The 26,454-nt window shown below is 39.3% G+C and overlaps 1 protein-coding gene and 1 pseudogene across 3 annotated transcripts; one reads left to right on the forward strand and one right to left on the reverse strand.

Annotated features, from left to right (window-relative positions):
- Nucleotides 1-991: 991 nt before the first annotated feature.
- On the reverse strand, nt 992-26,214 carry LOC131243317 (probable serine/threonine-protein kinase PBL21). 3 transcript variants are annotated; one of them, XR_009170013.1, is made up of 7 exons: nt 26,059-26,214; nt 25,590-25,680; nt 25,241-25,428; nt 24,406-24,610; nt 4,382-4,773; nt 1,644-2,074; nt 992-1,311 (listed from the first exon to the last, which is right to left on the reverse strand). XR_009170013.1 is itself a non-coding variant. In XM_058242569.1 (6 exons), exons 1-6 carry the CDS (start codon nt 26,209-26,211, stop codon nt 1,769-1,771), a joined length of 1,335 nt encoding a protein of 444 aa, XP_058098552.1. In that variant the 5' UTR covers nt 26,212-26,214; the 3' UTR covers nt 1,295-1,768. The 3 variants fall into 3 exon arrangements, 2 of the variants coding, with proteins under 2 accessions (XP_058098552.1, XP_058098553.1); XM_058242569.1 differs by having other exon boundaries at nt 1,295-2,074; XM_058242570.1 differs by having other exon boundaries at nt 1,295-2,074; nt 24,421-24,610; nt 26,059-26,212.
- On the forward strand, nt 17,861-18,513 carry LOC131243318 (nascent polypeptide-associated complex subunit beta-like; annotated as a pseudogene).
- Nucleotides 26,215-26,454: the final 240 nt, after the last annotated feature.

A 26,454-nucleotide genomic window follows, 5' to 3' on the forward strand; every position in this document is an offset into this window, starting at 1 on the left:
CTGATTTTAAACCTCACATGCAACTGCAGATTCTTAGCCAGGGAAGGGTATCTTACATGGATGAGTATTGGTGAATTGCCTGTGAGAAGCCACGGATATGAAGTTTGTGACTGCAACCGCAGTGCCTGGAAATCAATGTATTGCAGCTATTGCTACACTATCTCAAGGCATGTGTTTCTAATGTATGCTGGTCCATGGACCCCATAGAACATAAACAACCTACGTGCTGCAAGAATGAAAATGCAAATATTCAGCTGTCAACATGGTTTATGCCACCCCCTTATGGTACGCTGATGCTGTCAAATGCAAGGAGTGATGCTGACCATCTAATCTGGTGGACCCCAACAGTAATGTGACGCGATCCAATCAGTGACCTGCAAAAGGAACAGTTAAAAGAGCAATGGTCCATAGAGTCGAGAGCTGTCCAATGACAGCAACTTCTAGCCAATAATAGCCTATCCACGTCGTCATCCACCAGCTAAGCAGTCCCAATCACCATACTCATTACACTTACATATTAACATTCTTCCACCACAAAATGCCTACCGCCTCCCACCGTTTAGATGCAGAACTGATTCAACCATGGAATGCATGGCCAGACGGGTGTCTTGATGGAGCCAACAATTCATCAGACCTCTTAACAAACAGGACCTTGTTACCAACAAGTTTTTGTGTCGATGTCTAAATTTCACAATAGGAAATCAAAACACAATGAATCAGATGACATGGTGAGATTTTACATCATTCCCTACCCAATCATATATATATATATATATATATATATATATAGAGAGAGAGAGAGAGAGAGAGAGAGAGAGGAATGCTCACCTTCTCACGTGTGCAAAGGTGCGAGGTGCTTACATAAGGAGGTGAGCAGGTGAGCATTCCTCTCTCTCTCTCTCTCTCTCTCTCTCTCTCTCTCTCTCTCTCTCTCTCTCTCTCTATATATATATATATAGGACACACACACATGCATATTACAAGTACAAAATAATATGAAGACTGGTCTTTGAATCCTTTCAAAAAACCAAATCAAAGTCTTCTTACAAAGAAGCATATATATATACATGACATCATGAAGAGGTTCCAGATAAAAAGAAAAAAAAATAATAAGAAGAAAAGGCTCTCTCATTTCTCCTATTTTCCAACACTTGCTTCCATCAACCATTCCTTAAAACACCCAAAACATCCAGCATTCAATCCTCTCCCAAAACCTGTAAAAGGGCGACAAGGCCTCTTGTTCGTTCTGCAGCAATGTTCACGACCGAAGTTGTGTTCCTCAAAATAGCAGCAGTGCTCAAAACCAATCTCCTGATTTCAACAAACAAAGCCGTTCATGGACAATTCCCGTGTGTACATACACTTCTACATACATACATGTATATTTTTACTTACATAAAGACACAGTATTGCTATATAGTAACTGCAACATGGTGATCAAAGCCCAAATGGACATGCATGTTTTCATACACAAGTTCACATGTACTGCAGATATATGCACACATTTATGTTTTCATACATGGGTAAACAGGCAAGTGGTTACAAGTTTGCATTTATAGACACACCCAATGACATGGGGAGACGGGTATATGCCCATGCAGGAGCATGCATGAACGCATGAACAGCAATGCATGCAGGCACACCTGTACATGAAACCACCAGAGAAACTCCTGCCCTCTTATTTGCTGCCAACACCAATGAACCATGACACTGAAAGCATGCTGAGATCCCCTTGTATGATTTACCAAAATCTCCTCCAGTGATGCCTTCAGACAGATGTGGAACCCTTTCTAATGCTACGTTCTCTAGAAGACGTGCCAGTGGCCTGTTGGGAAGGTGATGATGGCGGAGGGCTGCGTCTCCCACCATCAGTGTCTGAGGGATACGGTTGAGAAGCCAAGTACTCGAGCGCAACAACTACATCACCAATAAGAGGGCGGAATTTGGGCTGCTCTTGTAGACACATTGCAGCAATGGCAATTGCATGATGAAAAGATCGGATGGGATAATGGCCTTGCAATAAAGGATCAGCTATTTGAAGAAATTTCCTCCGATCCCTGAAAAAAGGACGTGACTGAAACAAAGAAATAGACCAGACATTAGCGAACGATACAGATATAGGATATCTGAGATGGACTGAATAAACTATATAATGAAATTCAAGTAAATCAGTAATACATTTTTCTTTTCAAGAGGATTTATTATTATTATTATTATTATTATCTGAAACTTGATTGTATCTTTTGCCAAAGAGGAAAGAATGCTAGCGACTGTCACTAGCGCATCGGACAGGGAGACGAGCATCCCTTTTTTTAAGAAATGAAGATAATTATTTTCCTTCATGACTGACCCTGCTTAGGGGCACTCACATGACCTACTCATGGCAACCAGTGCTAATGTAGCAGACATGCAAGATCCAAGCCGTTCATCAGGCAGAACCCACTGTCTATGTGCCCTGGAAAGAAAATAGTCCCCGCTCATCCATCAGATGGGCCACACATTTAGGAACAACCGTATGGTTCAAATGTTGACTAACAATTCAAATTCGGTGTAAATGTAGCTCACCTGATGAGCATACCATCCTAATTTTGTGCCACAGCGCATAAAGGTCACCTGATGAACGGCCCCTATTTCAAAAACATCCTACACTAGCATGTATATCCACGAGTAGGTGCATGAGTTGAGGCATGACGAAACAAGTACCCATTGCATTTCTGCCTTAATCTGTCCACATCCTAGTGGCCCAGTGAGGTCGCGAACCATCCTACTGAAAGATGAATGATAGTAATTCACACTCTCTTCACCGAGATGGAAGGACTTGAACCCTTCCTGTCAACTCGGTCAGCCACAGTCATGGGCCATCCCAGACAGCTTTCCTGATTGAGTCAAAGCTGAGTATAAAATTTTTGGAACCCCTCAAAAGACACAATTGCATGGAAAGAACAGAACAACACAAATCAATTAGAAATTTTCAGTGCACAGGATTCTTCAGAAGATATTAGGTCCTGAGAATTTATTGGACCAGCCCAGACTGTGGTCAAATTTTCCAAAAGCAGGGCAGTCCTAATCGCAACTTTCAGGAGTAGCTTTCATTTTAATTTTCTTTTATTTTTGTTAAATCTTTTTCTTAACGAGATAAAAAACATAAAAAAATAAAAAAAATCCCAACAAAGGCTCTGGAAGACTGCAAGTATTAGTACATAAAACACAGATTCACCAAGCATTTTTAACAATCATATTAATGAAGTTAAGCCCACTTGCGTGTACAAGGAATACCATTTACATGCCACGTGCCACCAAAGTCCAACAGGTGCAACATCCAACCTGTCCCATCAGGTGGGTCTGACCACGTAGATGTTCTCGCCCAAAATAAAACATCTGGTTAATTTATAAGGTGGGCCAGGATGTTAGAAATAGATTGAAGGGTAAAACCATTTTAGACAAGTTCTTTTCAGAAATGCATTTCTTTTGAACTGTGCCCCACCTGATTCTTGGCCAAGAACATCTAAATCGAATAAATGGATTGGGTTTTGTACCATTGTGCCATGCTTGCAGGTGTGGTGTACATGCGTTGCCTTGTAATCGTGTGTAGGCTTAAGCATAGTTCAAAAAACCGAAAACTCAACTCAACTTGATGTTCATCCGGGTTTGGTCGACTCGAAGACTAGACCCGAACTCGACTCGATGTTTAATAATTATAAATTAAAAATATTACAAATACTAACAAATGCCTAAAATAATTAGAATTACGATCAGTAATAGAAAATAGAAAAACAGTCACCAAACAACTAGTTGACGGACTGGTTAAGTGCGTCTCTCCCCAGTAGAAGGTCAAGGGTCCAATTCTCTCCCTCCCCTGTAATTTCTTTATTAATATATAATACTCTTAGCTGACCCAATTAATTGGGATAAAGCTTTACATGATGCATGACTTGGTTCAAGTCACCCCGAGTAGCATTGAGTTGACTCAGTGGTCGAGTCAACTTGATGAGCCTTCCCGATTTGTGCTCGAATCAGACCCAGGACCGAGTTTCCAAGCAATTCTGCTCAAAATCTCACTGAGTAGAGATGATTTGGCTGAGTTTCAAGCCACATAGGGGAGTTCTAGAACTATGTGCTTAATCAAAAGCTCAAATATATGATGTAAGTGACCTGTTTCACGCACTCCAGTTATCACAAATGACTATTGACCAAGACTTGCACCCTATGCAAGGCTCAGAACATTGAAGTCATGAACTCACACCAGATGCTGTTATTGGTGGGTTAGTTTTAACCACGAGAACCCCAGTTCATTTCTAGTACATACGGAGATTTGAATCACGCGTGTAATGTTCAAATGTAAATTAAAAATCATATGACTATGAATAGCAATGTAACCTACCCAAGTGATTAGATTCTGTTCTCCAGCATTCCTGGAATTATCGATTGCCTTCCGTCCTGTGATAAGCTCCAACAGAACCACACCAAAGCTGTATACATCAGACTTGAGAGTCAACTTACCAGACATGGCATATTCTGGGGCACAGTAACCATATGTTCCCATCACCCTCGTCGAAACATGTGTATTACCGCCGACAGGACCAAGTTTAGCAAGTCCAAAATCAGAAAGCTTGGGATTGAAGTCCCCGTCTAACAATATGTTTGCAGACTTCAAGTCCCGATAAATAACAGGTGGATCTGCTTTGACATGCAAATACTCAAGCCCTCGAGCGGCACCAACAGCGATCTTTATCCGTGTATTCCATTCAAGTGGCTCTTTGTCTGGATGCAGATCTGTAAAACAAAAGCACCAGTGGAATTTCAATTACATCATGTTATGATTCAATTGCATAGGCAGAAGAAAGGGCAAAATTTCTGGATAAGAACCAGAAGAGTTGCAAAACCTTGTACAAGAAGCACAAAGAGTTCCAAACATTTTTCAAGGTACTCAAATAAGGGTAGAAGACATAACTAAATTTCCTAACAAATTATGGCTTGCAACATAAGTCTGTCATATAAAAATTAGAATGTCATTCCATGGTCACTATTATCTTGTTTAAGAGTAGTTTCTTCACATAATGTACAAGAAACAATTCCAGGTCAATCTAGAGTCTTTTCTTTTTGTCGGATTGTAGAACTTGAGAAAGTGCTGTGGTTGATGTCACCAGAGAAGGAAAAAAATTATTCAAAATGGGTAGTTATTCGGAGCAAGCAACGGCATCAGTGGCCCATCTGTTTGTATAGTCTGTACTGCTTCTGTCAATTTGGGTGAGTTCCCTTGTTGCTTGGTCAATTCCTAGGTGGCTGGCAGCAATTTCTTCTACTTTTCTTTTCTTTTTTTCTTTTTTTTTTTCTCTCTCTCTTTGGATCAGTAATATGACCTTTATTAAGGAAGTAATTACACCTATAGGTACATGTTCCCAAAGATGAATGGTCTACAAGTATAAAGCCTGGCCAAGAAGCCTCAAAAATCTTATTATGGATATATGAAAAGGTGATAGATGTTTTCCTAATTTCGAGTTCCCTTGTTGCTTGGTCAATTCCTAGTTGGCTGGCAGCAATTTCTTCTCCTTTTCTTTTCTTTTCTTTTTTTTTTTTTCCCTCTTTGGATCAGTAATATGACTTTTATTAAGGAAGTAATTACACCTATAGGTACATGTTCCCCACGATGAATAGTCTATATGAGTATAAAGCATGGCCAAGGAAGGAGCCTCAAAAATCTTATTATGGATTATATGAAAAGGTGATAGATGTTTCCCTAATTTATTCCGCCCAGTTGGAAAACGATAAAGGGAACTTGCAATCAGGAAGACTTTAAGGCATTCTGAATTTTAACACCAACCCATAACCACCCCATCCCAGCCCCAATTATCTTGAATTTTTTTTCTTTCAAGTGTCTGCTTGTAGGCTATCGATTGAAGCCCTAGGAACTTCCAATCTGGAAGATAACTGTTATGCTTTACAGGGACGAAACGGCCATTACAGAAAAAACAAGCCCCCAATGAGGCATTCCTCCCAACCAACCCTTCAAGATCTGACCAACGGACTCCTGTGAATTCCTTGGAAACCAACACGCAAGAAATTATCCTCCATCTAATTCCTTCAATGACTTCTTGCACAACTTCCAATTGGTTCTTGAATCAATTAGTCCTTTCCAAATGAATAAAAGAACTACAAGGAATATGAGGTTCCATAAAATTGTCCCCTTGGGTTGTGATCACGGAAACTCCAAGGCTTTATTAGAGTGGCTACGGTGTTAGACATCGATCAGGCCACCGCAAACAAATTCGAAAGTTCATGGAAGATAGTGTACAAACAAATTATCTACCGATTCTGCATCACGAAAGCGAAGGATGCAAAACCAAAGAATAACTGACCAATAATGAGCATCTTATTGAGACCAACCACCTAACAAAAACCATTGACTCCATGGGGGACCTTATAATGCCACTAGCCTGCTGACAAAGCTGCAATGCCACAGCCACCCACAATTTAACTGTAGAAAGACTTCACAGAAAACTCCGTGGAACTTCCATAAATCCAAATTATCCTATCCCTTCCTTCCCTGATTCCAGAGTTTCAGGTGCGTGGAAATTGATTAAAGAAAAAGTCCAAAGTAGGTTCAGCACAGGGTTTAGATATGGAGTTGGCTGTGTATCAAGAATCCGATTTTGGGAAGACATTTGGTGCAATGATCACCCCCTATGTGTGTATTTGAAAATTTGTATGGGATTGTTCAAGAAAAAGAAGCTACAATGATTTGGTGCTTCAGTTGTGCCAGGACTCGAGTTGTTTGGATTCCATGTTTTTTTAGGGACATACATGCTTCAGTAGCTCTTTCTTTTTCTTAATAAAGCTTCCTCTGTATTATTAATGAAAAACTGAATTGTTCTCTATCTATAATTAGGGGTTCTCATCATAAACAGGACTTGCCTTCATTTTTTTATTTTTATTTTTAAAAAAAAAAAAAAGACTCACTTATCAGAGGTTTAAGTTGCACTAATTTTTCTTCAATCTATACATTTTAACATGGAAAATACTGAAACAACCCTTCCATTAGAAAGGAATATTACAAAGAATAGGAAAAAAAAAAAAGATGCATAAGGTAAAATTTTCTTTTTTAAGAAAGCTGTGTGGATGTGTTTCTCTTTTGTGGGTAATAGTAGATTCTCTTGCAAAGAAAAGAAGATCACATGGAACAGAAGCCAGTCCTGACACAAATAGAAGTTCTCATTCTCAATCAAAAGAAAGAAGTATTTAAGGCTTTAGGCACAAAGAAAATGAAATATTGAACCTTGTGACCAAGGTCCTTAATCTCATCTCAGAAAAAAAAAAAAAGATTCCAAGTTCATACGTCCCCCCTTTGCAAATGCAAAGATACAGGTGCCTACTTCTGTGATGATATGCCCACTGTAATAAATATATCACCACTTGCAATAAATTGTGGAAAGATGATGACAATTTCAATGTTGAAGATATCTTCCACCCCATATAACCGAACAAAGACACAACATAAGTTCCACACCCCAACAGCAAGGGGGTTCCAACTAAAAGACACAACCACCAAATTAGAGACATTTGAAGTCACCAATATCCAATATCTAAGCAAGTCCCAAATAGGAAATCCAGAGAAGTCCTCGCAAGATAGAGCCTGATTAACAAAGGAGCTCCAAATCTGAAAATTACACCAAAGTACTAAAGGCCATGTAAACAAGGACAGGAAACTTAGTGTTCAACACTGAACACTATCATACATATTTTTGTTTAATTAGTAATATCGTTTACTTTTGGGATATTTATACATATAAATCATCATCTAAGGCCTTTCTCCTAAACATTTAGGGTCAGCTTTTAAATGATTGATTGGTGAATATTTCGTAATTGGATGTCCACCTAACATCAACCCTCCTCTTTTATCCGGATTATGGAACCAACCATCGCAGAGGCACACAATGATAAAACTTGCACGCCAACACAGTCCATACAATACTAACCCCAGCGTAGACTATCGCGCACACACCCAAAAGGGCAAAAAAGATAGGAGTTGCCTCATGGAGGCAATGTTTTAAATATCAATGATATCGGCTGATATATCCCACGATATATCTTGTATCCCACCTGTGCGATACGAAATGCACAGGTAATGCCGATATATCCCACATGTTCAATCTAGTGAGCACTTTCAATTTCCGATCTTTTTTTTGTTAAAATTATGTTAAATCGGTGTCAAATGGTTATAAATTTATTGGTTCTTCATGTTTTACTTGAAAATCATGGAGTTTGAGCTTTGATTTCAATATCCATTGGTTCTTCAAGTTCTCCATTTTTTTGTTGTTGAAAATTTCCTTCAACCGTCGGTTGAGACTAATTTCAAAGTAATTAGGAGTTTTCGATGAAATGATCATCACATACATTCTAATTTCGAAATTTGAGTGTTGGAGGTCCGATTTGGGGAAAATTGAGGAAAATTCAAAATTTTTCAAATTTCTCCCAAATTGCTTGCAATGTTGCACTCTAAACATTAAATCAAGCATGTATGAGGGCTGATCTACTAATTTGTTAAGTCCTTGTCAATTTTCAGAAAATAAAATTCATTTTTTAATTAAAAATTAATAATAATAAATTTATTATTTTTTTCAAAAATTCTCTTCAACCAACTATCAATTTAGACTAATTTCAAAGTATTTAGGAGTGTTTGATGAAATGGTCATCACATACACTCTAAATGTTATGCATTCAATTTGAATATAGTTGCATTAGTTCAGTTAGACAACGCATAGCTTAGGACCCTATACAAAGGAAACCTAATATGTGCGCTTCTTTTTTGAGATGTTATGATTTAAAGTGTGTATTAATGTCCTTTCTAACAATCCTTGAAGTTTCATTGAAAAATTCAACCATTTTCCCTATGTTTCCTCATGTTTTCCAAAAAGTGCGATAAATTACCCGATACAAACGATATATCCCGTGCGATAACCGATACATCTCTGTATCCAAAGGATGCGATACGTAATGCGATACCGATATTTCAAACACTGCATGGAGGAACAGTTTGCCAGACATACTGTCAGGCACAAGTAATGCACATACACATGGAGTTCCCTCATATAAATCATCATAATATTATAGTACAATACAGACATATTACAGAATATAACATTTTGTCACATTAAAGATTTGTACAGAAGTGTCAGCAAATCTAACTTTTGAAAACCACCATGACAGCCAGTACCTGTATCTGACACAGACATGTCTCCATGTCCAAATTACATAATTTAAAGATACTGTCGGGAAAATGGAAATCTGTTTAATTCAAATTTTAAAGAAATCTCTTAGCAACTGTTTTTTTTTTTTTTTTTTTTTTTTAAAAAATAATTCTGAATGGTAACTTGCTCTTAGCAACTGTATCTAGTTGCGAAAATACAGAGTAGAATATTGATAAACTGTATGGAATTTCCATCTACTACAATTAGCATAGTGATGCTAACTGTTAATGGGTCAGGTCAACCCGTGGGTCATTGGACCCGAGTCACCCGAACACAGAGCATGGAATGAAGCAGCAACAAGGGTGGGGAAGCATCTGTTTCAAAATGTCATCAGGTATAAACAGTGCTAAATAGGAGCAGCACCTAGATAGAAGGGTCATGCAATAAGAAATAAACAGCTATGGGTCTAAAACTTGGACCCAGGTCCGTGGAGTGGATGGATCTCCCAAAATCAACCTGACCCAGACCCCATTTTTAAAGGAGTCCAATTAGGGCCATCCTAAAACAACCCCAAACTAGACCCGACCCCAACACAGGAAGGTAGTTAATTACTTAGAGCCTCAGGAGTTAGGAAACAGTCTATAAATACTAGGTTAGAGTACGGAAAGCGCGATTTTGAAAATCATAATTAGTTTAGATGGATGTGAAAGAGGGGTACTTTTATGTGACACATTGACAGGAAAGAAGTGGATGGGCATGAGAGTTCACATAACAGTTGCTGCACATGATCATTTCTCATCCATCTACTGGATGGGCAAAAAGAAAAAGGAAAGAAGACCGTCTCAAGGAATGTTATTGCTAGGTTTAGCTACTAGCATGAACAGCGGAGCAGGACTTCTCTTTTTTACCATAAAGATAACTTCATTTTATTAAAATAAAACACGCAAAGAAGAGAAATGAAGGCCTGAAAGGAACAACAACTAAGGAAACCAAAAGCCTCAAAGAAGGACTAGGCAAAAGGATTAAGAGCCCAATGTCGAGGCCCAAGTGCTTCCCCAAGCATAGACCATGCAACACTCGTCTCACAAGCCCATCATGAACAAGTCAACCTCCCCAAGTGCACACCCCATGTGCTAAGGACCAAAGCTGACTAAGAAGCAAGAGAGACACATGTGTATGGATGAAGACCTTGTATTTCAGTAGAGCTCTCAAGAATACTACTATCGATTTCATTACAAAAGAAAGTCTCTCCCCCTTAAATTGACCTAAGAAGCTACTAGAACTCCTACATGTATGGCTAGGATTGAGCCACATGGCACTCATCCAACGGCCAAGAAATCTCTAGAACTTTTCTAGAATATTCCACACTTTTGTAAAAGACTAGAGTTCTCTAGAGCTCTACAAAGATCTCTACACAACTCTACACCTTTTTAGTTTTTACTCAACTCTAGAACTTTCTACAATCCTCTACACCCTTCAACCATTCTCTACAACTTTCCACACACTTCTACTCTATTTATGAATTATTTACACTTATATACAAAACCTCCTTTGTGCACAAGATGGGCATAACCATGTCTTAGGCCCATGAGGATGATATGTCTGTGACACCGGGCCTACTTGATCAAATCCAATTTTCCTTCCCAAACACCTCCTCCAGCCTTCTGTCACAATTCCTTATTTTAAAAGCACCTATAATCCTTTAAGCCCAAATTGAACAGAGAGCAATAAGAAGAGATAACCCCGGGCTTTCCTTCTGGAGTTGATGCGAACCCCAGGGACTTCATGAGTCATGACACTCATGCCACTAACGCATATACTTGTACAAGATTTGGGCCATCTATCACGTAGGGATCACTGTGGGAATACCTTGGCCTGACCCAAACCTAATTGTGAATCTCATGGGTCAAGTACGGATCCTCCTATAACTAGATTCAACCCATTACTTAGTTGGTTCAACTTATTTTGACTTGGACCCAGTGTCGTATCATATAGTTACAAGTATCACTAGTTGGGGATACTGAAACATGTATCGATATCGCCGATATTATTGTTGATACCCGAAAATGTATTGTTGACTAAAGGAAACATAGGGAAAATGGTGGGATCCATCCATCCATGCAAGCATGCATACAGTAATACAACCATCCATCCATTGGGTCAGGCCGAACTTTGTCCGAGCCTGGCCTGCATTTTCTAACGTAGGCCCAGCCCGTGACCGGCATTAATAGTACAGCCTGAATCCAACCCGCATGTTTATGTTGGGCCCAAGCCCTAGCCCGAATCAGAGAGAGGCGTGGGTTGGTACTTGGTAGATTGAAGCAGGAGGGCTTAGATTGATGCGGGAGAGAGAGAGAGAGAGAGAGAGAGAGAGGTTCAGATTTCAACCCTAACTTGTAAAAGAAATGGAAAAGAAATCGGATGCAATTTAAGGAGAATGTGAAAAATCGGGAGACAAGATTAGGCGGGATTCAAAGCCCTAGAATGAAATCACGTGTGGATATTAACAAATCTGAGAAGGGAGAATCTCACCAAATTCCTCTTTGGGGGAAGTATTCAGGTTCCTGAAATGATGGGGCTTTGACTTGTTTTCCCTTGTTGGTGGACCCTTTGGTGGGCTGCTTTTGAGATGTGTTATTGCTCTCTTTTTTCTTCCTCTTCGATAAGGATGGTGATCCTCTCTTAAGTTTTCTCATGGCAGCAGTTGGAGAGAGGGGGGGAGAGATGGAGATGGAGTTTTACATTAAAAATAAAAAGAAAAAAAGCAAACCTTAACAGGCCAAACCGAGCCAGGCTTACGAGCTTTCAGAAATCTACATCCAAGCCCAGCCCGAATTTGAAATGGGCTTGATTTTTAAGCCCAAGACCGGCCCTTGGGCCTCATTCTCCATCCCAAGCCTTACCCAAGGCGAGCTAGGACCAGAACTCAATGGCCCAACCCGGCCCATTGACACCCCTATGCATACACTAATGCATACAAACATACATCCATGATCCATCCATACATGCAAAGCACATCCATTCATCCATCCATCAATGCATGCATCCACAAATACATATATGATATATCATGCATCCATCCATACATGCATACACAATTATGAAATAAAATAATTATTTTTTAAAAGTATATAGATTTTTTATTTTTTCATAATTTTTAAAACTCCAAAAAATATTTTTTTATTGAAGAATGCAACAAATTACTCTTCAACATCCATCTATTAAAAGAAGAAGAAGAAGAAAAAAAAAACATTAATAAGTTTTTCACGAAACAATGTCATTATTTTTTGAAAATAAAACATCATTTTTTTTCTTTACATTTGTTAAATTTTAAATAATTAAAGAACCCAAAAAATGAAGAGTGATCGAAATTAGAGCTGTCAATGGGTCAGGTTGGCCCATCAGGCAGCCCATTTCTAAATCAGGCCGAGCTCTGTATTGCTAGGCTAGCGATACCAATAATATCGGCAATATTATTGATAATATCGTCGATATTTATAACATTGCTCGGGCCTGACGTAGATTTTCACAGGTTGGGAATTGGGCAGAATTACAGACCTGATTATTAAATGGGTCAGGTCTGAGACCCCCTTGACAGGACCTGCCCTAACAATTGAGTTGTACCACTACTCCATGGAAGGAGTTGAGCGCAATCTTGCAATCAAAGAGAATGGAAGCCTCATGAATGAACAAAACTCTTATGATTGTTGAGAAAGACAATACAGCACTAGCTAATATGCATGCATCAAGTTTTCAATGGAATGCCAAGGTAAAACGTGCTTCAAATTGCATTCATTGAATTGGCAAAGGGCCACAAACAACCATGAATGCAATAACAAAAATGGTAAATAATGAAGTACATATTGCTTTATTCATAAAAAAAAGTGCATTTTACTACAGTATTTGATTCAGGAGAACCAGCCCTAGGCCTTCTCCTTAGGATATCGATACTTTAATATTTTTTTTCTTGAGTTCCAAACCTCCAAAAGAAAATATTTCTCTCAAGATGCTCTTGCCAATATGGAAAATGTTTGATCTTGCAACTTTATGGATCAATGAAGTTGCCCGAATCAAGCTCCTATATCCAAAGGATTTGTGACACTCAAGAGATTGGGTAATAATCCTCAAAAGATCCAGATGTGGGCGAATGATATAGAGAAGGGGGAAATAACAAAATTTGGGGTCTTACTGGTCACTCCAGTAGTGGATCCACTGACAGGATTCCATTTGACAAGAAATTCAAGAGGGATTGTCGAAATCCATTTAGGGTGTTTTTTGTAATTTTTAGGAGTTTGATGGGGTTCAAAAGACCAATTTGACACAATTTGTGGGATACCCTTTTGGGCAGCTACTATCTATCTTTAGTAGGTTTAGTTGGATTGTTTCCAGACTGCTTATGACCCTAATTGGTGCTATCTTTATTAGAAGTGGAATTTGGAGAACTCTGGGATCTTTAGAGTTAAAAATGTCTGACATGAGGATAACGTTCAGGCACCCAACTCATATCATAGGTGGTCCAAGTGTGGACCCCGCACACTGGCTGAACACTAGATCATCCAAGTAGGAAACCCAATTGGTCCATGGGACCTATCGAACCAATTGAGTGGCCCATTTAATGGTCCATTAGTCTGTAAAACCCACAGGACCAATTCGATTGCTGAAGACTCTATATGCAATGGCCAATAAAGACATACCATATGTACAAAACTATCAACATTATTGATTGGTTAAGTGAATACAAGAATTGTTTCAGGTTTTCTTCAATGTGGAAGAGTGATTCTTATACTGATCCTTTCTAGCAGTTACTACTAGAACGTTGCTAAGATACTTAAAGTTGCAAGAAGCGTAAAGCGAACCAGCAACAGATTTGGGCGTGGAAGCTGGTAAGCATTTGCTTTAAAATGTTAGTAAGCATAAACAGCTCAGATGCAGGAGCAGGTGTGTGAGTCCAAAGAGTGATCTGAAGCATGAGCTGGTTAGAAAGATCATGCGACTAACTACTTAACAGTCCCTTGTCACTTCATGGAGATTCTTATAACTTCAAGGTGGACTTTTCAACTCAAAAGTGGTACGTGTAGCCTAATTCTACTTTTGGGTTCAATTTTTTTCCTTTTTTTTTTTTTTTTTTTTTTTGAAAGGTACTTTTGGGTTCAATTTTCCTCTCTCCGCAGGTAGAATGGCCTACTTTATTTTTTAGTTCAATTTCCTCCCTTTTTGGAGGAATTTTCAACTCAAACTTTTTGGGTTCATGGAATTTTCAGTTTGAGTTTGGCAAGTATAGCCTAATTCTATTTGGTTTGGATTCAACTTTTCAGGTCGACAAGGAAAATAATTATATACTGATAAATAATAATAGTAATAATAATAATAATCTCTACTATACATAACATGAGTAGCCAAGGACGAAATTTACCAGCAATTAGTTTTCGGATTAGGTAAAAGTTAAACTTTGCCTTATTGAAGGACATGGGGAGGGTTTTTAATAAGAAGAAAGCGTATTCACGAAATTTAGAAACATACGACCAACTGACTATCCATGCAACTCTCTCCCCTCTTTACAAAGAAGAAAAACCTTGATGCTTCGCCAAAGTAAGATGGTTGATACACGAGCACTATGAAATTAGACTCATGGAAGACACTGAATTGAATTTAAATTGTGTAAATTGTGGCTTTCAATTCAGATGGATCTTAATAATATTTTCTTCTTTTTTCTTTTTTCTTTTTTCTTTTTGAGAGGTGATCCTAATATTATATAGATTAATTTAATTTTCTAATTGGCTGATTGGTGGATATTTAATAGATGGCCAAATGAAAATAGTCAATGGTCCAAATTCAACAAAGAAATGCTTATTAATCAGAGAGTAAAAACATTAAATCAATCTGAATTTTGGAATCTGAACTATCTAATCTTATTTTCATAACTTGAATGGTTTGATTGAGCTAACGTATGCCATGTGTACAGATGGAAAGTGTCTAAGTATCAACTCAACCATCACACTGAAAGTGTCAAATAACACCCTTTTTACAACTGCTTCTCCACCTACTTTAGCTCTCTCCCGAGTCTTGCAAACCAACTCCCCTCATGTGTTGCATGTGCCATACCCACTAGTCGAAGAATAATGATATTCTTGACCCATTTGGTCGAACTGACCTAGTGGCCGACCGAGTCATAAGCCCGGTCTGACTTTGCAAACCATTAACAACCTACCTCTGATCAAAATAGAACAATTTCATAAATAAATTGATGACATTCTTTTCCATCCCAACTAATGCATTTCACACCCATAAGCATCAGTTTATCAAACCAATGGGAGCCTCCACTCCATTCACACCAACAGTCTAACGAAGAAAACAAATGGTAATACCCCCTTGTGCTACCCATAACTTCCCTAGATCTCAAAAGACCTCTTTTTTAACCATTATCATCATCATCATGGTATGGCAAAACGGTTACCTCTTCTTTTAATCATTATCATCATCATCATGGTATGGCAAAACGGTTACATAAATGGCCGTTACATAACAGTAACAGACATTACCGTTATAAGTTACAGGGCTGAAATGGCCATATCGGCCGTTACAGAAAAAATGACCTGTAACAGCCCTGTAACGATCCTGAAACAGTTTTTTTTTAATGACCATAACGACTTGTATTATAATGGTGGTGGCTGCTACGGCCAACATTACCATTATGGAACACCTTGATCATCATATCCTCGTCTGAGGTATGTGGGGATACCTTTCCCATTTCACCAATCGTTCTTATCTATGACATTATCCATAATCTGTGAACAATTCTCCACACTCCTTCCCACTATCTTGATCCAATTCAATTTTAGTTTTCCCCCTTGTCCTCCTACAAGACCTTAACCCTAATCAAAGATTCCTCCCTTGGTGGGGTAATCCGAGATTAAGTGGATCACATGTCACTTGGGTACGTGGTACATTTGCAACAAGTGTAACAACATAGTTATATATACTAGTAGATATGGCACGCGCAATGCATGTAGGGAGAGAGGTAGTGTTTTGCAAGATGTGGTAGAAAGCAGTTGTAAAAGGGACTTATTGGATACTTTGGTGAAGTGTGAAGGATGATACTTGGACACTTTGAAATTGTGCACATGGCATGCATTATCTCAATCAAACCATTCAAGTTGTGGGAATCACATAGGATGAGTTAGTTTCCAAATTTTGATTGATTTAATGTTTGTAATTAGCTTCCAAATTTTGATTGATTTAATGTTTCTAAACTTTGCTTAATAAGCATTTTATTTGTTGAATTTGGATCGTTGATTGATTTCATTTGGCAATCCATTAAATATCCGCCAATAAGCCAATTAGAAAATCAAATTTATATATTTTAAAAATTAATCCATCTTAATCTAAATCCCTGAATTGCACAGTGTAATTTCAATTCATTAGCCATATGTACAATTTCCTAGTGCCCATGTATCAACCAATTTACTCTACCATAGTATGAAAGTTTTTTCCCTGTAAGAAGGGGAGAGCATGGTCGAAGAGACGGTCGGTCAATCGTATCGAAGGTGTTCCATAACGATAACAATGGCCATAACAACCACCGCTGTTACCTTTATGATATGGGCCATAACGGCCGTTATGGCCCTCGTAATAGCCGTTACAACCCTCTAAAATAAAATAAAAAACTGTTTCAGGAGAGTTCGGAGCTTCTTTTTTTTTTTTTTGTAACAGCCATTACGGCCATTTTGGTCCCTTAATGCATAACGGTTATGACCATTACCATTACGTTACGGCCATTATGTAACCAATTTGGAATACCATAATCGTACCTTTCTAAATTCCCTAAATACACTTCTTTTTGCAAAAATCCCTACCATGTCCTTAAGTAGTCCAAAGATTTAACTCATCCAAAAACTAATTACATGGGTAAAATGGTCCATAGCTACTCGCTTTATATAGTAAAGATGAATGGGCTTTGTACTATTTGTTTATTCACTGCACTTTATTCCACAAAGTTTGGTCAAAAATTTTATCCTCTTTCCACGTTCATTGGGCCTTCCCAAGTTCTACAGATCAATTGATTTATGCCTGGCATGGCGTTTCCCTAGGCAAAAACAGATCCACGGTTTGGAGAATGCCTCCTTTGGGTGGGTAAGGGGATCGATATCTCAGTGTGCCTCTTCCCCCTTTTTTATCTTTAATGAAAACGTTCTCTGTTATTTGTCAATATATATATGAATCAATAACTTTATAATTATATGTATGGATGGTATTATATCTAATGCAGGACATGAAATTCAATTATGATGTGCAAGAATTCAGGCTGATCATACCAATTCAGAAACAATTACACAAATTCCACACCCCACATGACAGTCCAAATCATTCAATTAAAGGGGAAACTATGCGGGTCTAGGCGTAGGGGTGCACACGGGTCGGTTTGGTCCGGTTCTGGGGTGAAACCGGAACCGAACCGTTCCTGACGGTTCTACAGTTTTTGGAACCGGAACTGGACCGTTAGCACCCTAGAACCGAACTGGAACCGGACCGTGAAAAACGGTTCGGTTCCGGATCGGTTCCACGGTTCTGGGCTACCTTTTATCTAGGGTTTTGAAAAGGGGGCTTTCAGAAGAATCAGAGATCGGAAATAACGAGATCAGCTGATTTCTCATTTATTTTCTGGAAATTCAATAAGATAAAATCTCAGAGCCTGAGCGAGCTCTTACGTTGTTGCAGCGTCTTCTATCCACAAAAAACCCCCCTATGAAGATGAATCGGGAGAAGCTCATGAAAATGGCTGGTGCCGTTCGCACCGGTGGAAAGGGGAGCATGCGAAGAAAGAAGAAGGTTGCTCACAAGACCACAACAACAGATGACAAAAGGCTTCAGAGCACCCTGAAGAGAATAGGGGTGAATGCAATCCCAGCCATTGAGGAAGTCAATATCTTCAAGGATGATGTTGTCATTCAATTTCAGAACCCAAAAGTGCAAGCCTCAATCGCTGCCAATACATGGGTGGTTAGCGGTTCTCCTCAGACGAAAAAGCTTCAGGATCTACTACCTGGGATCATCAATCAATTAGGGCCTGACAACTTGGATAATCTGAGGAACTTGCAGAGCAGTTCCAGAAGCAGGCACCAGGTGCCGTCCCCACAGAGGCAGATGACGATGATGATGTGCCAGAGCTTGTACCTGGAGAGACATTTGAAGCAGCCGCAGATGATGGCAAAGCTTCTTAAGAGTTTTCAAGGGAGTTTTTATTTTTCATTTTTACCTACCTTGTTAAGTTTTTATCACTGCTGCTCGAAATACTGAAGAAAAAAGGCAGGTATTTTGGTGTTGTTAGAAACCATGGTAGAGTTTCTACGGTTCGGTTCAACAGTTCGGATCGGTTCTACAGGGCCCTAAACCGGAACCGATCCGTAATCAATGGTTTTGGGAATTTTGGAACCGGAACCAAACCGTTAGCATCCTAGAACCGGACCAAACCGGACCGATCCAACGGTTTCGATCCGGTTACACGGATCCAACGGTTCGATGTACACCCCTATCTAGGCCTACACAGGCTAAGACTGGACCAATAAAAATTATAAACCAAACAATGCTCAATGGGAAATAGAATCAACCACACATGCATAGTAAATAGTCTCTAATCCAAGGGATTCCCCAATCTCAATTCAAGGAACCCTAGGGTGAAAAAAAGGGCAAATAAATTAGGGCTAATGCAAACTAAGGCTAGGGTTTAGGAAATAAGAATAAAAAGAAAAAAACCTGAACCGGAAAAAAACTCCTTTTGTGCAGATGGTGACCCGGAGCTGACGCACGTGCTCGGGTGGGCTGGCCACACGTGTGATGGAAGCCCGCCTCCTCAAAGTGACACCTAGGCCTTAGTCGGCTGGGGGAGACCTCCAATCCCTCCAAGTTTGACCACGATCCGACGTCAAGTCGAGGCGTAGTGCTCCGCCGAAGTTTCAACCCTCGTACAAGTCCAGATTATAGAAACTGGCTGTAGGGGGATGAATAGCTGCAAAGGCTGGGAATTTCAAAGCAATAATGATGATAAAAGATAAGGTATGTGGATGGGAGGGTAGGGACAGATGAGGATAGATATGGCTTCACACCACGTAGTTAGCCCTTCGAAAAGGGAGGACTTCGCACCCACTTTTGAATTCTTCCACAACTCATGAAGAGAGCAGAAAAATAAAGCAAGAATGTTTTTATTAAGCTTAAATGAATGAAAAGAACTACAAGGGATGCCTATTTATAGGGAAAATCTAAAACTCGCGCCATGTGCGCAACCTATTACTTGGCGATGAAGTAAACTAAAATAAAAACCAATCAAAGAAATCTAAAGCGTTCATGATGTTTTAAATAATATAAATAAGCAACACCTAAAGTATGAACTTAATCTGACTAGTGGGCCACGATCATGAGATCCCATTATGGGCTTTTCGTGCCTATTGGGCCCACTCTTGTGAATCAAAACTTCATCTTCTAACTAGGAGGCCCTCTCTGGACGTCGTCATCAAGCCAGATCGACGATGGGGCCCTCCTTCGTACGTACGTGCGTAGGGTGGTGGCGTGCGTGCACATGTGCGCGTGATGTCCCCATCAATATCATATGCTTGATATTGCATAATCAAAATTTAAATTTTTGCATTCGGGATATAAATTTAAATTACAACTTAATTAACAATTAGTGCATAGATCCAAAATATTTGGTCAATAAAAATAGCAATCCAGATTGCAATTGATCCATAGTCCAGATCACACCATTCAGAATGGAAAACGTATCGGTGTTGGCAACTAGTTGACATGGGAATGATCTTTGGTTTTCTCATGGCTGAACCATTTCAACCAGCTCTCCATCATTTTACCTCCTGTTGAGGCTACTCAAGTTGCTTCAAATGGTCTCATCTTGATTCTAATCCTTCTTAGCCTCCATGCATATCTATCTCAACATCCTCATGTCTACAACTATCATCCTCGCATCCCCATGTTGCCACTTAACTGCCCAACACTCTGCCCCATATAGAAAGACAAAATGATAGAAAAGTATAAACTATTAAAAATATAGACCTGTGAATGGGCCCACCACCTTGTAAAATTCTAGCAATCAAGCGGAAATATAAAGGTCATCATTTCTATATATAATATTTTCAAATTACATCTCATAGTTCCACTTTTAACCAAAAGGTTTCATGTACAAATATTTTGAGTGAGAACTGCTAGGGGAAGATTACGAGATGGTCCAAGATATCAGTTGTCTTGGTACAAAGCTATGACGATGATGATGTTGATGACGGTTACATCTCAGGTGTTAGGAACCAAGATACTTGGTCATTATCGACTGCTAATCAGGGAAATTTTTGTATGTAGTACTGTTAAATCCAATTATTACTTAGATTAAACATAGCTTTTTAAATAACTTAATAGCTTAATATTTAAACAATGTATTGCCCATTATGGACTGATATTTTGGTTAGAGCTCAACTGTTATCAATATCAACCAGAACAACCAATATCTTGCAACCAAACATATCATCCCCATCTCATACCAGGGGTGCCTCGGATCTGATGTTGACCCAGTGCAACATTTATATTGCAAGGTATGAAAAACCATGCTTCTAACATCAAAAAGGGATGTATTAAAGAATGTTCTTGGGTACTGCCTCATGCAATAATGTCGTTATTCAAAAAGTGGCACAAGGGCTGCCATAATCCAAAAGGGAAGATTTTTTTGGCGTCTTTCTTTGCATGCTGGCCTCTATTCAATTTGGGTAGAACACAATAACAAAATGTTTTGTAATCTTGCAAGCCTACATGTTGAAGTGTTCAGGAGTGTTGGGATAGGGCAAACTTCTTAATTCATTCCATGGATATGTAATGCAGGGGCATTTTCACACCGGGCTCGAGTGGGGTTGCTTGTGGGATGCAGGTGCACACTCGGGGTGGGCGGCCCATGTGAGACAGGTGGCTCGTGTGAGGCGGGGCCATGAGGGGGGTTTGGCCAAGGTCCCAACCCATGCAATGTGGGGCCTGGGTTATGAGATAAATGGATTGATTCGCCAAGCTCTATCAATTCAAGCTTTTAGAGCAAATGGTTAATTGTCCTGCATCAAATTGGTATCAGAGCGAGAGGTCTCATGTTCGAGACTCCTCATCGAGGGTGATTAATGCAGGGGCATTTTCACACCAGACTCGAGTGAGGTTGTCTGTGGGATGCAGGGGCACACTCGGGGTGGGTGGCCCATGTAAGGCGGTACCCATGTGATTTAGAGCCCACGAGGGGGGTTCGGCCAAGGTCCTAACCCATGCGATGTGGGGCCTGGGCTATGAGATAAAGAGATTAGTTCGTCATGCTCTATCAGTTCGAGCTTTTAGAGCAAGTGGTCCCTCTTGTATCAAGATTGATGATCTCTCATCATCAGCCTCCCCGTTTGATCTGTTTTCATTTTTGTTTAATAAAATGTCTAGTTGTCTCTCTAAAGAGGGGAAAAAAAGGGAGAAAAAGAAAAAAAGAAAAAAAGAGGATGTTGGGACTAAAGATTGCTTGTTGGCCCAAACAAGACCCATCATTCATAGTCATAACCAAAAAATTCAAATACTAATCTCTTCCTAGAAAACAAGATTGGAAATCCGAGAGTGTGGACCCCATGATCCATAAATCGTTGAGAGGGTCCCATCATCTGACCAGTCAATGGGTTAGATTGTTCCGTAATTTAACCACATGATCAGAATGTTAGATCGCTTGTGAACTGTCAATCTGATCAATCTTTTCATTGGCCCATACGGCCCACATGTTATGGCTTTCTTAGCAGCTTATTAGTTAGTAGTCTTAGTTAATACTAGAAAGTTGCATTCCTAGTTCTACCCAATTTAATTACTTGGGGCTTACATTAGTTATTTTCATCACTTTTTGGTAGAATTTTATATCACTTATTTCGTGGGCCACTTTACAGGTACCAAACCATGCCATAATGTCATGCAGCTCTAACATGAATCACGTCAAGAACTATTTATGGAAGGCCAATATGGTTGTAATAAGAATATTTTAGTCATTTTTAAATATTTTATTAAAATACACTATTAGGTAAGGATTAATGGGGTCCTTACTCTTTGCCCGGGTGGTAGACTCTCAGGAGTTTCAACTCCCGGTCAAGGGTTCGAGTACCCATGGGTGGTGAAATTCCACCAGCGTGAGTGTGTGGGGTGTGTGTGCGTGTGTAAAAAAAAAAAAAAAGTTAGGATTAATGAATTTTGGGGATTATATAAGGGTTTCTTTTGCTTTGTGAAGGTATGTACACATGTAAAAGACTCTTTCGTGAATAGTTAAATGAAGTTTTTTTTTAATGCATAGAGAGATCTGCTTGCTATGAAGAGTAAGCACTCAACACTTTGGGCGTGATGCTCAAAGCCAGTTGGTATGATGCTAATCATATCAAGGCATGAACGAACACTCAATGGTCGTCTTTTATTTGTTGAAGTTTATTGTCCTGCATCAGTTTTGATTAGGAACAGGTTCAATTCCTTGGGATAGATTTGATGTTGACAAACAGTATGGATTCATGGGGTGCTCTATTTAGAACTAGATGTATTGTACATGGAAGTATCGTTATGATGGTAGATGGTGGAAACAATTGCAAGAACTTCATCTCCGAGTAAGTGATAACAAACTTGTCAAGTCTATAGATGTTCCAAAGTGTGAAGAATATCCAACTCATATAACATAATAAATATGTACGCCTAATAGGCACGACAGTTAAAAGATCAACAGTAAAACAGAAGGCACTACAAGGATCTTTGTTCACAATGCAACAATGGTCAGTGGACTTGGACTTGGGATCTAATGAGATTTTTGCTAATTCGGTGATTGGACTTCCATCATCAACTTCCATCAATGCCAATGGTGACATCATATAAAAGGTGGGTTGAGCAGATGGATGAATAAGAAGGTCCAAACTCAAGGTAGACTTCTTCCAATCAGGATGAAATGAATCCATACACTCAATCAAAAGGTCACATTACATGTCAGTTAAACGGATCAGATCATTCCATAATCTGTCCATTCGACAGGGGATCCATGATCAAATTGTTCGACCATTTGGGGGCGCACAATCTGACCAATCATTTTTTTCAATCGGTCTGACCAATCATTTATTATTTCAATGCATCTCACATATTTTTGGATCCCTTGGTGAGAAGTTCATAAGTTAGTACTCTTAATTAGTAATAGTCATAGTTCTACCCATTTAGTTACTTGATGCTTGAGTTGTTTTCATCACTTATTGTGGGCCACTTTTCGGGTACCAAATGATGCCGAAGTGACATAAAATCAGTCCTTTTTTTAGTCTATTGAATTAGCTTTCAACCCTTAGAGTGGAATGGTGGAATACAATACGTGTAGTCAAAGCCAATTAGTTGGTATAAGGCTTTGATGGTGACTAAGTTGTTTTCCAGAAGGGCCCAAGATCACGCATTTCTGACACCAATTGAATTAGGACCCATTTATGTCGGGAAAGGATTTAAAGATATTTTAGTCATTCAATTTCTTTTATAAAGATCGATAGCTGGGCTTTGCAGAGACAAGGGTTCCCTGGGTGCTCTATTGCTGGAATTTTGAGAGATTGGAATGCGTTATCAGGGGGGGTAGAGGGAGAGAGAGAGAGAGAGAGAGAGAGAGAGATCTTGCTTTGGGAGTGAAGCCTCTGATCTTTGGTGTGATACTCAAAGCTGGTTGGTGTGATGCTAGCCTCATCAAGGAACATTTCTAATGTTGAATAGCCAGAGCTTCATCATCCTACATCAGACTGCTTCTATCCTTATAAGGGAACGCTACTTCATTAGAGTCATGTTCGAAAATTTTGGAGGTTTCATGCCGATAGGTCCAAAAACTGGTAGACAGTCAATGGATGTGTCTCCAAGAGAATAAGAAGAAAGAAACACTGGTTCTCAACAACTGGCAAGTCAGGTACCACTTATAGTTGAGAAATAAAATAAGGAATCATCAAATAGTTTGTATCCAAAAGCTAATATTAACATCTTCTATCGTGATTAACTACACAGGTATTGTTCAAACTTCCAAACTAAGACTTCTAACAGCAAAAATCTGCAAATTCACGCAAACAAGAGAAATTTTACCAGGAAAATTCCTATCCCAGTGAATATAAGACTCAAGACTGGGCAAAAAACAGACAACCCAAGGATTATGAAAATGAAAATGGCCAAGGATTTAGCTCACAATCAAGAGAGTTACCAAACAGGTGATCTTCCAAGCTACCCATTGGCATGTACTCGTAAACCAAGAGCCTCTGGTCTCCATCAGCACAGTACCCAATTAAGTTGACAAGATTAGAATGGTGCAGAAGACTTAACATGAGAACCTCCACAAGAAATTCATGATTCCCCTGAAGCCCGTCCCGGTTCAACTGTTTGATTGCAACAACCTGGTCACAAGAAAATCAATCCAACAATAAAACCCATAAACTTCCAAAATTACTATAATACAACCAATGTGACTGCTAATTCCAACATAACGACACCAAATATTCAAATACCACAGCCATAAAACTAAACAAGATGGCGGCATTCTGGCAATCTAGGGAGGAGGTATTACACTAGGCTTGGTAGAACAAAAAGGAATTCTTTGTTCGTCCAAGCAACAGTAGATTCAGGCCCACCTTTCAGTGATTGGAACAGTTCATCTGATGGGCCCCGTTGTGGATGGAACTTTCACAAAATTTCCTCCATTTTTTATGATCATAACTAGCTGAGCGGTGACCAAATGCACACCTTGGCCAGTGGTTTACATCCAACTTGAAAATTTCACTGATCTAAAGTTTTCGATATGTGGATGTCTTTCTTTTGTCTTTTAAATTCATCAATCTTTTCTTTTTTCCTTGAATGATTTCTAAATTCATAAATCAAAACAATGCGTTCCGTACTTCCGTAATCCAACCAAACAGTTCTAGCAATTCAGATATGGGAAGTACACTTCCATGCAGATTTCCCAAGACCCATAATCCAAAACACACTGAAACAGAGAGAAGAAAAATGAATCAGGAAAAAGAACTGGCCTGGCCAGATTCCAACCGCCCCTTGTAAACCCGTCCGAACCCTCCCTCTCCAATCAAATCCACAGCCCTGAAATTCTTTGTTGCAATCGCAAGCTCCCGGAAAGTAAAACTACGCGCCGCACTCCGACCATCCTTCCTCTTCCTCCTCCCACTGCTGTCCAAGGACTCCGTCTTTCCCTTCCCATTGTCTGCAAATCCAACCACAATTCCAAATCATCACAGCCACAAAACCCATCATCACAACAGCAACAACACATTCTCAACGGTCCATAACATAGGGAAAAAAATTCAGGAAAAAAAAAAAAAAAGACAGATTGAGAGAGAGAGAGAGAGAGAGAGAGAGAGCTACCAGAATTGGAGTGAATCCGAGCACTGTCTTCAATCTTATTCGCTTCCTTGCGGCGAGATTTCAGGCAAGGAAAACAGCTCATTTGCAAAGCCTGTGATAAGAAAATGCAAAAAAGAATTTCCTAACCCTAAAACCTTTCTTCTTCTTCTTATTTTCTCCGTAAAACCCTAACACTAACAAGATTTGCAGCTGAATTTTTTCGCTTCTGAAATAAAAATAAAAGGAAATTTGCAGATTTTCACTGACATTCTTTTGTAAACCTTCACTGCATTTTTATTTTTTTTTTGTGTGATCTATAGATTACACCGACAAGAAATAAAATAATAATTCCAATAGAAAATTAATAAAAGGGAATAAAAAACAAAATCTGGTGAGAAATTACATGTTTTAGAAAGAAAACAAAGAAAAAAACTAGTTTTTATATTCTGATATTTTTATGTTTGTATATAGATTTAGGTTTTTCTTTTACCAGCGGTTTTAGCGGCGATTTTAGCGGCAGTTTATGTCTACACTCGAACAGCATCTGCTCTCTCTCTCTCTCTCTCTCTGTATATCCTCTCTTTGTCACGCTTTCATACATGGAGAGGAGAGAGAGAGAGGGTGAGAGATCATGACTCTCCATTTCCGGTGGGCCGGAAAAAGAAGAAAGAGGGAGATGCGTGGCACTGGCAGCGCCATTGTCTACGTGTGGGCCCCACTGCAATCACTATGTATGATTGTTGCCTGTCTCTATCCATTCTCAGAAATGAAATGATCCAGTGTTTCCACAGCACTGTAAGTCGCGGTGATTCCGGTTGAATTATAGCACTTGAACAGTCCAATCGATTGATCTGAACTGTTCATCATGTGAAGCATGCATTTTATG

This window comes from Magnolia sinica, chromosome 4, assembly GCF_029962835.1.
Source record: "Magnolia sinica isolate HGM2019 chromosome 4, MsV1, whole genome shotgun sequence".
Taxonomy (NCBI): domain Eukaryota; kingdom Viridiplantae; phylum Streptophyta; class Magnoliopsida; order Magnoliales; family Magnoliaceae; genus Magnolia; species Magnolia sinica.

Coding starts and splice junctions, on each gene's coding strand:
- LOC131243317 (XM_058242569.1), bottom strand. CDS start 26,211: ATGGAGAGTCATGATCTCTCACCCTCTCTCTCTCTCCTCTCCATGTAT. Junction 25,429..25,589: donor TCGGATTCACTCCAATTCTG/GTAGCTCTCTCT, acceptor TTGGATTTGCAG/ACAATGGGAAGGGAAAGACG. Junction 4,774..24,405: donor GTTTGGTAACTCTCTTGATT/GTGAGCTAAATC, acceptor TTTGTTTTACAG/ATCTGCATCCAGACAAAGAG.